General features: G+C 35.4%; 2 protein-coding genes across 7 annotated transcripts in view; one reads left to right on the plus strand and one right to left on the minus strand.

The window, feature by feature from the left end:
- Positions 1 to 13,271, minus strand: part of LOC126832717 (angiomotin) — a 147,446-nt gene that overhangs the window by 14,409 nt on the left and 119,766 nt on the right. For 3 of the 4 annotated variants that reach the window (XR_008787453.1, XR_008787452.1, XM_050532374.2), the window contains exons 11-12: positions 12,447 to 12,655; positions 11,535 to 11,608 (exon numbers count right to left, since the gene is read on the minus strand). Coding sequence is in view for 2 of the 4 variants with exons in the window: in XM_050532374.2 (XP_050388331.1) it covers positions 11,535 to 11,608; positions 12,447 to 12,655 (283 nt within the window). In the remaining 2 variants the exon portion in view is untranslated. Of the gene's footprint in view, positions 1 to 1,036; positions 6,907 to 11,534; positions 11,609 to 12,446; positions 12,656 to 13,271 lie in introns of those variants that run through there. The other variant, XM_050532381.2, reaches the window with a different exon arrangement.
- LOC126807896 (uncharacterized) overlaps positions 1 to 13,271 on the plus strand; it is a 56,766-nt gene that overhangs the window by 11,196 nt on the left and 32,299 nt on the right. The window lies entirely within an intron of this gene.

A 13,271-nucleotide genomic window follows, 5' to 3' on the forward strand; every position in this document is an offset into this window, starting at 1 on the left:
GGGTGTGGCGTCGTCGAAACGAGCGCTTCCAAGACGTTAACGTCATCAGACATGATCGATTTGGGGGTGGTTCTGTTATGGTGTGGGGAGGCATCACTGTTGCTGGAAGAACGGCTTTACATGTTGTTGCAGGGCGTGTTACAGGCCAGTACTACCGGGACAACATCTTGGCAGTCCATGTTGTGCCGCTCGCACGACGTCATGGCCGCCGTTTCATCTTCCAGGATGACAACGCAAGATGTCACAGGGCCAGGATCGTTACAGGTTACCTCCAACAACAGAACATCACCACATTACCTTGGCCAGCACTGAGTCCCGACCTCTCCCCCATCGAGCATGTCTGGGACATGCTTGGACAGAGGTTACGTCAACGTCAACAACGTCCTGCCAATGTCCAAGAACTTGCTGCTGCGTTGCAACAGGAATGGGACAATCTGGACCAAAATGACCTTAGACGTCTCATTAGGAGTATGCCACGTCGGATCAATGCTTGTTTGGCAAACAGAGGAGGATTTACCCGTTACTGACTTGGTTGTGATGCTGTGGTAACTTTGCTGTTTGACCCCGGGTATCATTTTACCCTTATAATGGTCAGTCTGTGCCTTACTTAGTCTAACGATCATTTGGAATAAATCGATGAATGTGAACTTCATTTCATTTTGTCATTTGTTTCTTCGTCAGTTTCATTAGGTGACTTTAATAACACTTAAAAATCAAATATCCCCTACTTTTTTTGAATAGTATATTTGGAATAAAATCAACTATTTTTCATTATTCTTAATGCTATAAAAAATCCTTATAACAGTTCTTCAAAGGCACTTAAGTTCTAACAAATGAAAGGATGAGAAAATTAATTTCTAACTTATTAATATGGAAGACTTTTAATTTTTTGTTCACATTAGAAACAATAAATACCTATAAAAATCTATTAGAAATTGAAAATGAAAAGAAACAAAAGTCAAAAACCTGAACAAATATAAAATTATTCTTTGAAATATTTTATAAATAAGTAGCAGCATCAAAAATGACTTTAAATTCACAAATAAGTAGTATTACACATACATATTACAATATTATTCATTAATGTAACAAAACGTTTATTTAAATATTTGGTACCCATTGGCAACACATTGAGAGACGATCTCAAATGCCAAAAATAAGACAAAAAAAAAAAAAAAAAAATGGTAAAAATAATATAATTTCACAACAATAACAACCAGCGGCTGTCAGGCAGGATACGCCGACATTTTGCAAGAGATGGATAGAGAACAAGCTAAAAACAAACAGGATTTTTTGTACAATCAGGGGCAACAATCCAGAAAGTTATGGTCTGAAATGCGCAAATATCAAAAGGGACTGAGATCTTTGGGATATAAACTATGTTTTAAGTTTCATCATAATTGGATAAAAATTGTGACCTCTGGAGGGTCCACAATTCCACAACCTTCGTATTTCATACTTTTACACAATTTGACTTTTGAGTACAAAGAGCAGACATTTGTTGGGGAGTTTCATTTCGATTTTCCCGAAATTCGAATTCAACTAAGGTTGCAACAAAACAGAAAAAAAATATCCCGATATCTCACGATATTGGTAAAATAAATTATCGCGATATCATGGATTATCGTCTGGAGTAAATTATCGCGATAATTAGATTTATTGTGCTTCAAAAATTCAATATTGTGATAATTACTGATATAAAATTGATATATAACTTGAGGTGTATAAATGGATTAATGTATCTAGTGTATCGATTTGGTATTTAGCAATGTATGTGAGATGTACTGATGAAGTGAGACGTATATACATGTATATATGCTGGGGTAAGATTATTCCTGTAGGTATCGTCACCGCAGATCATTCTATTCTGATGCCCGGAATACCGAATAAATATCCATTAACTCAATACCTGGTTAACAGACTTGTCGGGTGTTCTTTTTAAACTAAAATATCCCCATATGAGTGACAGAAGAAATGCTCTTTTTCGTGTCAGCAGCGGTGTGTTTTTCGCAGTCTGCCGAACTGTCATCAAAAATATTCCAATTGGCCCTGACAGTTTCAAGCTCAGAAGCCATTTTATTCAAAGAATAAACGAAATATTATCCAGATGATTTTTCAACGTAAAATATCAATGTAAATTTTAACGGACTAGGTAATCAACGATAAACCACCTCTTCGTTATTGTCGCGTGCAGTTTTAACTGTATCATTCCGAGTAGGGATATCCTTACCGTATAAGTATAATATCAATCGTAATAAAAATAATGTGGATGCTTTCTTCGTGGGAGAGAGAGAGAGAAATGGGGTTTAACGTCCACTCGACACAAAATAGGTCATTTCGGGACTAACATATGGTTTAATTTTATTTACATAATTCGCTTGCGCGTAGGGGTCTTTAGCAGTGGGAGGAAACCGGAGGACCCGGAGAAAACCCACGAGGTTGGACAGGCGACCCTACTCCTTGCCACGTACAACCGGGGATTCGAAACCACGCCAGTCGACTCAATGGCAGACTTTATGATACAGCGCGCGCACGCTAACCATTCAGCCATCCAACCCCCCTTTCTTCGTGTGGGTATGGGACCAGACTATATCAAAGCGTAGCCAACACGTGTATCATAAGGATTAATATTATTCAGTGAAATGTACTTGATACATGCGACTAATATCGGTCAGTTGGTCCTAAAAACGGCTGTCTCAAAGTCTGTTGTGGAATTTGGAATAGATCTAGCATTGGCATTTGTTACAATTTTGATCAACCAGCGGCTGCCAGGCAGGATACGCCCACATTTTCGAGAGATGGATAGAGAACAAGCTAAAAAGAAAGCGATTTTTCGTACAATCAGGGGCCATAATTCAGGAAGTTACGGTCCGATATGCACAAATATCGAAAGGAACCAAGATCTTTGGATTATAAACTTACATTTCAAGTTTCAACAAAATCGGATAAAAATTGTGACCACTATAGGGTCCACAACCTTGATATACCATATTTTTACGTTAATTGAGAACGAACGGCGGCCATTTTGTCTGGGGCGATTTTCACGAAATTCAAACTCAGCTGTCCTTAGGGTGGAACGGTAATATAATAATACGTTTTTTTAAATCGGATAAAAATTATGACCTCTAATGGGTCCACGAGCTAAAAACGCGATTTTTCGCACAATCAGGGGCCATAATTCAAGAAGTTACGGTCCGATATGGGCGAATATATCGAAAGGAACCGAGATCTTTGGGTTATAAACTTACATTTCAAGTTTCAACAAAATCGGATAAAAATTGTGACCTCTATAGGGTCCACAACCTTGATATACCATATTTTTACGCTATTTGAGAACGAACGGCAGTCATTTTGTCTGTCAATTTTGGGCCGATTTTCATGAAATTCGAACTCAGCCGTCCTTAGGGTGTAACGGTGATATAATAATACGTTACGTTTTTTTTAAATCGGATAAAAATTATGACCTCTATAGGGTCCACAAGCTAAAAATGCAATTTTTCGTACAATCAGGGGCCATAGTTCAGGAAGTTATGGTCCGATATGCGCGAATATCGAAAGGAACCGAGATCTTTGTGTTTTAAACTTACATTTCAAGTTTCAACAAAATCGGATTAAAATTGTGACCTCTATAGGGTCCACAACCTTTATATACCGTATTTTTACACTATTTGAGAATGAAGGGCGGCCATTTTGTCTGTCAGTTTTGGGCCGATTTTTACGAAATTCGAACTTAGCTGTCCTTAGGTTTTAACAGTGATATAATAATATCTTTTTTTTAAATCGGATAAAAATTATGACCTCTATAGGGTCCACAAGCTAAAAACGCGATTTTTCGTACAATCAGGGGCCATAGTTCAGGAAGTTATGGTCCGATATGCGCGAATATCAAAGGGACCAAGATCTTTGGGTTATAAACTTACATTTCAAGTTTCGACAAAATCGGATAAAAATTGTGACCTCGATAGGGTCCACAACCTTGATATACCATATTTTTACGCTATTCGAGAATGAACGGCGGCCATTTTGTCTGTCAATTTTGGGCTGATTTTCACGAAAATCGAACTCAGCCGTCCTTAGGGTGTAACGGCGATATAATAATACGTTTTTTTAAATCAGATAAAAATTATTACCTCTATAGGGTCCACAAGCTAAAAACGCGATTTTTCGTTTAATCAGGGGCCATAATTCAGGAAGTTACTGTCTGATAAGTGCGAATATCGAAAGGAACCGAGATCTTTGGGTGATAAAGTTAGATTTCAAGTTTCATCAAAATCAGAAGAAAATTGTGACCTCTAGAGAGTCCACAACCTTGATGTATCACATTTTTTTATGCTATTTGAGTACGAGGGGCTGCCATTTTGTCTGTCAGTTTTGGTCTGATTTTTACGAAATTCGAACTCAACCATCCTTAGGGTGTAATGGTGATATATTCAAACAGTTTTTTATAAATTGGATAAAAATTATGACCTCTATTGGGTGCACAAGCTAAAAACGTGATTTTTCCTACAATCAGGGGCCATAATTCAGGAAGTTAAGGTCCGATATGTGCGAATATCGGAAGGAACCGAGATCTTTGGGTTATAAACTTACATTTCAAGTTTTAACGAAATCGGATAAAAATTGTGACCTCTATAGGGTCCACAAGTTAAAAACACGATTTTTAGTACAATCAGGGGGCATAATCCATAATCAGAATTGTGACCTGTAGAATGTCCACAAACAATTGTGGACAGAGGGACGGACGGGCGGACAGGGGCGACAACAATATAGGGTCCACAAGCTAAAAAAAGCGATTTTTCCTACAATCAAGGGCCATAATTCAGGAAATTACAATTCTATATGCGGAAATATTGAAAAGAACCGAGAACTTTGGGTTATAAACTTACATTTCAAGTTTCAATAAAATCGAATAAAAATTGTGACTACTATAGGATCCACAACCTTGATATACCATATTTTTACGCTATTTGAGAACGAACAGCGGCCATTTTGTCTGTCAATTTTGGGCCGATTTTCACAAAATTCAAACTCAGCCGTCCTTCGGGTGTAACGGTGATATAATAATACGGTTTTTAGATTCGGATAAAAATTATGACCTCTATAGGGTCCACAAGCTAAAAACGTGATTTTTCGTACAATCAGGGGCCATAATCCATAAAGTTATGGTCTGATATATGCTAATATCGAAAGGAACCAAGATCTTAGGGAGATAAAGCTATATTTCAAGTTTCGTTGAAATCGGATAAAAATTGTGACCTGTAGAGAGTCCACAAACAAATTGTGGATGGACGTCCGGACGGCCAAACAGGGGCGACGACAATATACGTCCACATGAAAATGTGGGCGTATAAAAATAGATCAAATTTCAAAAGTCTACAAAATAACTTTTAACTGATCAAATATGAAAAACATCGCTCAAAGTATTCATTATTCTTTACAACAAACCTGAAAGATCTTGAAAGAATTTCCAAAAGATTGGTTGCCAGACATTCGAACATACGCCCATAGCAGCTAAATCGTCCGGGCAGTCAACAAGAGCTGTCAAATATTTTTACTTTTTTCGGTAATAAAACATTTATAATACACTAAAATTTGATTAAGAGCAACAACTCATGAAGTAATTATCAGAAAACCATTAGAATTTGTATGGTTTTTATAAAGTTCTGCCCCATGCTAACGTTTTTTATACAAAATTTTTAATATCATGGATTTAGCTGTTGAAGTTATAAAAATTCATTGAAAATCAATATACTTGTTCGTCTCAAGATCTCAAACTTTGTGTATAAATCTGAAGTCAATCGGATGATAACTTTAGCCTTTAGAGCGTCACAAAGTGATCAAGGGCCATACCTCTGACAGTAATTATCGGAAATCGTTGAAAATCAATAGGTTTCTTCATCTCATGACCTTAAACACTGTGTATAAATTTAAAGTCAATGGGATGTTAACTTGAGCCTCCAGAGCGTCCACAAGATTTTTCAAAGTAATCAAGGGCCATAACTCTGGCAGTTATTATCAGAAATCGCTGAAAATCAATAGGCTTCTTCGTCTCATGAACTTAAACACTGTGTATAAATTTAAGGTCAATCGGATATTAACTTTGGCCTCTAGAGCGTCCACAAGATTTCTCAAAGTGATCAAGGGTCATAACTCTGGCCGTAATTATCGGAAATCGCTGAAAATCAAAAGGCTTCTTCGTCTCATGACCTTAAACACTGTGTATAAATTTAAGGTCAATCAGATATTAGCTTTGGCCTCTAGCGCGTCCACAAGATTTTTCAAAGTGATCAACTCTGGCAGTAATTATCGGAAATTGCTGAAAATCAATAGGCTTCTTTGTCTCAAGACCTGTGTATAAATTTAAAGTCAATCAGATATTAACTTTAGCCTCTAGAGCGTCTACAAGCAATTGTGGACGCCGGACGGGGGTGGGGGTGACGACAATATAGGACCACATTTCAATGTGGGCGTATAAAAATCATAATGTGAACAGTTAGCCAATTTATGCCGAACATTGTCAAACCAAAATTATTTTGGTCACATTCCGGTAAATATGAGACTTAAATTATAAGTCAGCAAGATCAAGATCAAAGGGTAAAACACTGTATTATTCAAGTCCAGAAGACGAAATCAAAACACACAAAAAAAAATTAAACGGCCGCATTTTGATAACACGAAACTGAGACGTTATAATCCAACAAATAGCACCACATCATATAATAGTTTTGTTATATTGCACAAAATAAATTAAATTGTTTTTTTTTAAATCCAGTTCACTTCAGTCAAAGATATAATATATATTCCCTTGTTCTTGGAACCAAGGGATGCAAATATATATAAATTAGACAGTCATAGTTTTCTTTAAACCTGCCATAATTGACATTCATCTTCTGTTTTAGCCTTATACTGAAGAAAAAAAAAAAATTATTAACTTTAATGTACCATAAAATCAACCATAAAACTTAATACTTACTGCACTTACTAAACATTTTAAAATAAGATAGGTTGACAGGTAACGAAACATACGCCCACAGCAGCTGAATCGTCCGGGCAGTCAACAAGTAGTGTCGCATATTTTTACTTTTTTGGGGTAATGAAACATTTATAATACACTAAAATCTGATTAAGAGTAACAACTCATGAAGTAATTATCAATCTGAAGTCAATCGGATGATAACTCTACTTTAAGCCTCTAGAGCATCACAAGATTTTTCAAAGTGATCAAGATTCATAACTTTGGCAGTAAACATCAGAAATCGTTGAAAATCAATAGGATTCTTTGTTTCGTGACCTCAAACACTGTGTATAAATTTCAAGTCAATCGGATATTAACTTTAGCCTGTAGAGCATCCACAAGATTTTTTGAAGTGATCAAGGGCCATTACTCTGGCAGTAATTATAGGAAATTGCTGAAAATCAATAGGATTCTTCGTCTGATGACCGTAAACACTGTGTATAAATTTAATGTCAATCGGATATTAACTTTGACCTCTAGAGCGTCCACAAGATTTTTTGAAGTGATCAAGGGCCATAACTCTGGCAGTAATTATCTGAAATCGCTGAAAATCAATAGGATTCTTTGTCTCATGACCTTAAACACTGTGTATAAATTTAAAGTTAACAGGATATTAACATTGACGTCTAGAGCGTCCACAAGATTTTTTGAAGTGATCAAGAGCCATAACTCTGGCAGTAATTATAGAAATCGCTGAAAATCAATAAGCTTCGTCGTCTCATGACCTTAAACACTGTGTATAAATTTAAAGTCAATCGGATATTAACTTTCGCCTCTAGAGCGTCCACAAGATTTTTTGAAGTGATCAAGGGACATAACTCTGGCAGTAATTATCTGAAATAGCTGAAAGATATTCGCTGTGTTTAATTATGACATGATTCTATTCACACTACCTCAGTTATCGGGATTGACAGCAGGGCTGGGGCCATTACATTGCCAGTGTAATTAATTACATTACAAACTTTTTAAATGTAATCATTACAATTACTTTCTCATTTTTAGCAATGTAATTAATTACCATTACCCATTACAATGAGAGTAATTAATTACCATTACCCATTACTTTATGACTATATAAATAAAAAAACATTTTTCATAGCAATTAAAAAGACAACCTTATTTTTCTGCCATGAAGCGCCTACAAAATAATCCTTGATTTATTTATTAATAGATATTTGTTTATGAATTGTTATTTCTAGCAATTATAACATCAAGGCAAATTTCATAGTGACGGGCAATGGTGACAAAAACTGACATTTTCACTGTATGACTTGAACCAGCGGCTGTCAGGCAGGATACGCCCACATTTTCGAGAGGTGGATAGAGAACAAGCTAAAAAGTAAGGGATTTTTCGTACAATCAGGGGCCATAATTCAGGAAGTTACGGTCCGATATGCGCGAATATCGAAAGGAACCGAGATCTTTGGGTTATAAACTTACAAGTTTCAACAAAATCGGATAAAAATTGTGACCTCTATAGGGTCCACAACCTTGATATACCATAATTTTACGCTATTTGAGAATGAAAGGCAACTATTTTGTCTGTCAATTTTGGGCCGATTTTCATGAAATTCGAACTCAGTGTAACAGTGATATAATAATACGTTTTTTTAAATCGGATACAAATTATGACCTCTATAGGGTCCACAAGCTAAAAACGCGATTTTTCGTACTATTAGGGGCCATAATTCGGGAAGTTACTGTCGATATGCGCGAATATCGAGCGGAACCGAGATCTTTGGGTTTAACTTATATTTCAAGGTTTCAACAAAATCGGATAAAAATTGTGACCTCTATAGGGTCCACAACCTTGATATACCATATTTTTACGCTATTTGAGAACGAACGGCGGCCATTTTGTCTGTCAATTTTTGGGCTGATTTTCACGAAATTCGAACTCAGTCGGCCTTAGGGTGTAACGGTGATATAATAATACGGTTTTTTAAATCGGAAAAAAATTATGACTTCTATAAGGTCCACAAGCTAAATACGCGATTTTTCGTACAATCAGGGGCCATAATTCAAGAAGTTATGCGAGAATATCAAAAGGAACTGAGATCTTTGGGTTATAAACTTACATTTCAAGTTTCAACAAAATTGGATAAAAGTTGTGACCTCTATAGGGCCCACAAGCTAAAAACATGATTTTTTAAATTTTTAATCAATCCAAATAGTTTGTATAATAATATATTGTATAATAACTGGTAAATTATTCAGCATGACTCTAAAACAAAATATATATTAGTTTTAAGTAACCATAAAATGATGAGACACTTGGAGGTCATTGTTTGGTTTGTCAAAAGTGTAGAGTAAGGCTAGTTATTGTCTTTTAATCTAACTGACTGATTGATTGATTGATACTGATAGACTGACTGATTGGCTACAAATTAGTACTAATCTTTGATTATAATATACATTTTTTCAGAAATCTTCTTTTTAGGTTAAAAATCCTCTTAAAAAGGGGTCCTACATAAAAAATAATTAAAGAAAATGTTTAATGTCTTCTTAATCTCTTATACTTTTCGAAAACTGATTTAAATTTTTTTTTTTAAATTATAATGAACTGGATTTGTGTCAGATACACTTAATTACTTCTTTGGTGCTATAAAGTTTGAGGCTTGTCATATTGGAAATATTTATATGTGCCATAAAATGTAATTGAAAAGTAATTGAAATGTAATTGCCCATTACATGATTTTTGGAATGTAATTAATTACATTTCCATTACTCATTACTTTTGAATTCTTCCATTACTCATTACATGGCTATAATCTAATTAAAATATAGATCTATATTTCGTTTTGTTTTTTATACTTTCGATGGCCTACACTACATGTAGATCTAACAAGTTATAGTGGGAGTTCACGTTCTATGACGTCAGGTACCAAGCAAGCGACATTTGACTCGATTACGTCAGTCATTCGATTAACCAATTAGCAACCGCCATGTATTTTTCATCTACTTTTGCTTTGTTTTGATTTCTATTGCCGCTAATTTCTACCCACAGTTCCATGCAAAAAAGGTCAAACGCTTGATTCGAATGACCATTTGATTGGCTGACCCCTCATTTTAAGCAGAACACGAGTTAAATAACAGCAGACTTTAGAAAATTACAATTGGTTTGTTTTTTAATTTGCTTTATCTATACTGTTAGGAGCGGCATCTTTTGGTTTAGTAAAATCAATATTTCTGATGCTCCTTCATTAGGCAAGAATAGAATACTAGTAGTATTTTCCTTATGATTTTACAAGGTTTTCAAAAGAATTGTTGAGTTGCTTAACTACAGAGTTACTAAATTAGATTTATTGATCTAGCTTTCTGTAACATTTCGTAGAAAATAGTCTTGATTATCTTGGCCTGATAATCAGCCGGAGAACGGTCGGCAGACTGGTGTAGCAGGACTAATTTCAAACCAAGGACATGTAACCTATTTTGCACTCAAAAATGCCCAGATGTAATGGCCCCTTGTTGTTTACCTCTTCAGTCTATTTTTTTTATAGATGTTTAAATGATTATAATTTAAATACAACATGACCGTTTATTTAGTGACTATAAATGTTAAGTTAAGGCTTGTTAAATAATGTGGTATAATTGTCGAAATATTTGGAGATATTTTTTTATGGTGGGTCACCCTAAAAGTGATAATGTTTAGTGTTGAAAATTGGATCGAGATTTGTGATCCGAATACTTTTGTTGGCTATCCGAATACTATTCGGATAATTCGGAGACGTGAAATTCTTGAACAAAATTACATCAAAAGTTCATATACCGGTACTCATAATTTCTTACTTGTTTCAATGTATATGAGTGTCTGTGTATGCTGAGTATGAAATCGTACTTTCGATTTGCAAATTGTTTGAGCCGCGAAGAAAAAAACGTGCCTACCTTTAACCGTAATTATTAAGACTATCTATTACATCGGTCTGACATCCCACATCCCAAAAAATCAATGAGGTGAAGGAATTTGTATAGTATAACTACTCCTGTTATCTTACCCTCCAACTTATCATTTTGCTCAATCAACACGAATGAAAAAAGTAAAATAAAACCATGTGCCATTTATTCCGGCAAGGTCGTTTGCCTCATTCTAATAATCTACTACTATTGAACCAATCAGTGAGTGGGAATATACGTGACCTAGGTCGTTATGAATAAATTTCATTGTGGGAAGTCAAAACACGGTCTAAACTCGTATGTCGTAAACTAGCGCAGGGAATGAATGAACATTTTTTTTATTTAGACTACTGTTTTCGTTGCACTGCATTAATAATTTTATTAGTTACTATCACTAAATAATACGCATAATGTTGACATTAATGCTCAGAGCTGTGTACGTGATCAATTGCATTGGGGAAAATTTCAAAGTAATCAGACGTAAAAATGGCTAAATATAGAGCATACGGAATGTCAGAATATATTGTAACGAATAGTAAACGGATAGTAAAATGATTCGGATAACCCTTATTTTGTATCCGTTAACGAATATCCGAATAGTAGTTTCAACACTAATAAAGTTTACCTCAATCTCAATACTCTGAAGTTTTTCTCTTAATTCACCTACACGACGATCTGTATCTAAGGCACTTTCACTTCCTAAAATACAGAAAAATATTTCTAATACACAATCCATATTAAACTGATATAAAAGGGTTGACCTGATGACAGAAACAAATCAATATTAAAATATGTCAACTCTCACCATACATAGTGAGAGAGAGAAATGGGGTTAACATCCGCTGGACACAAACCAGGTCATTTCCGGACCAACACATGGCTCAATTCTACTTCAACAATTCACCTGCATGTAGTGGAAGGAAACCAGAGAAAACCCATGAGGTTGGAGTCGAAACCACGCCAGTTGACTCAATGAGACAATGACAGACCCTATGATACAACACGCATACACTAACCATTCGGCCATCCAAGCCTTAAGAACGAGGGAGAAAATGTTGTCACATATTGTCTGACTTTAATAGAGGAGCAGACAAATATTTGTATATGAAGGTACTTTTTGGCGTACAAGCAAGCACATTGCACAATTTAAATAAATCATAATTTCATCTGAAAAGCCATAAAAAAAGTGTTATTGGAAATAAACTAATAATTTATCTATGTCACTGTATAGGGCTTGTTCTCAATGTTAAAATTCTTTTCAGAGAATATTTCACAGCGGCACATGCGCATTATGTTGGTTGGATGTTGTTTGTAACAAATGTTTTTGAAGTAGGTATTTATCCTTATTTGACAAGCAGATATTCAAAATCTGATTATTTCCTGAAATGTTGTTTCTAGATCAACTTGCAAAAATTGTTGTGGCAGTCACAAAATTAACTTAATGCACAATGGTCTTAAGACAATTATTCAACTGCTCAAATCTCAAGTGTGATAAACTTAATTTGTATAGTCTGGTATATAATATGGTAGTACTGACCTGTTTTAACATGTCTAGCGTAACTACTAGAATCTGAATGACTAGATTGATGAGATGATAAGTTAGGTGTTGCCAGTAGAGAAGGACGGGGAGAGTGTAAAGGAGAACAGCATAACATCTGTACACTACTACTTCTTGTCAATGGAGATCTCTGATAAACTTTCACCATCGCTTCTTTCTCGGATAACTGAGATTGTAGTGTTTGAACTCTGTAAACAAAGTTTTTAAATGATAACTGCGATTGTAGTGTTCAAAATGTGTGTAAACAATGTTTCAAAATAACGTCATTACTGATATTTATTACAAATAGGCCTCCAAATTCTTTGGAAGAAAAACGAAAAATGAAATTGGGTTTAACATCCTACTGTTCTGCTCCAACTGGGCTAATGAAGATGGGCATATGCCATACTGTGTGCTATGGGGAAAAAACTATACATTGTCCCTTGCCAGGTCCTCTGTCCTGCACCACTAACAAGGGGGAACCGTGCTAGAAAATACTGATGAACTTTCTCGGTCAACACTGGGATCGAACACCGGACCTCCATGTTAGCGGGTCAATGTCTTACTAATTGAGCCACTCTGTCTCCCAGAAGAAAAACTCTTTTGTAATAATAAATATATTGTGACCATATTCAATAAGTATTTAAAAGCAGATGAGGTCAAAAACATGGTTGTTGTGGCCACATACAGTGAAGAATTTATGTAAATCTGGTTGTTAATCATGTATCCTTGCCTATAGCATAACTGCCATCTGAAAAAAGTGAGGAGAACTCAAATCAAAAGAAGTAAATGACTTATTGAACAGCACTAGGGTCATCACAAAGA

The sequence above is a fragment of the Patella vulgata genome, chromosome 1 (genome assembly GCF_932274485.2).
Source record: "Patella vulgata chromosome 1, xgPatVulg1.2, whole genome shotgun sequence".
NCBI classification, from domain to species: domain Eukaryota; kingdom Metazoa; phylum Mollusca; class Gastropoda; family Patellidae; genus Patella; species Patella vulgata.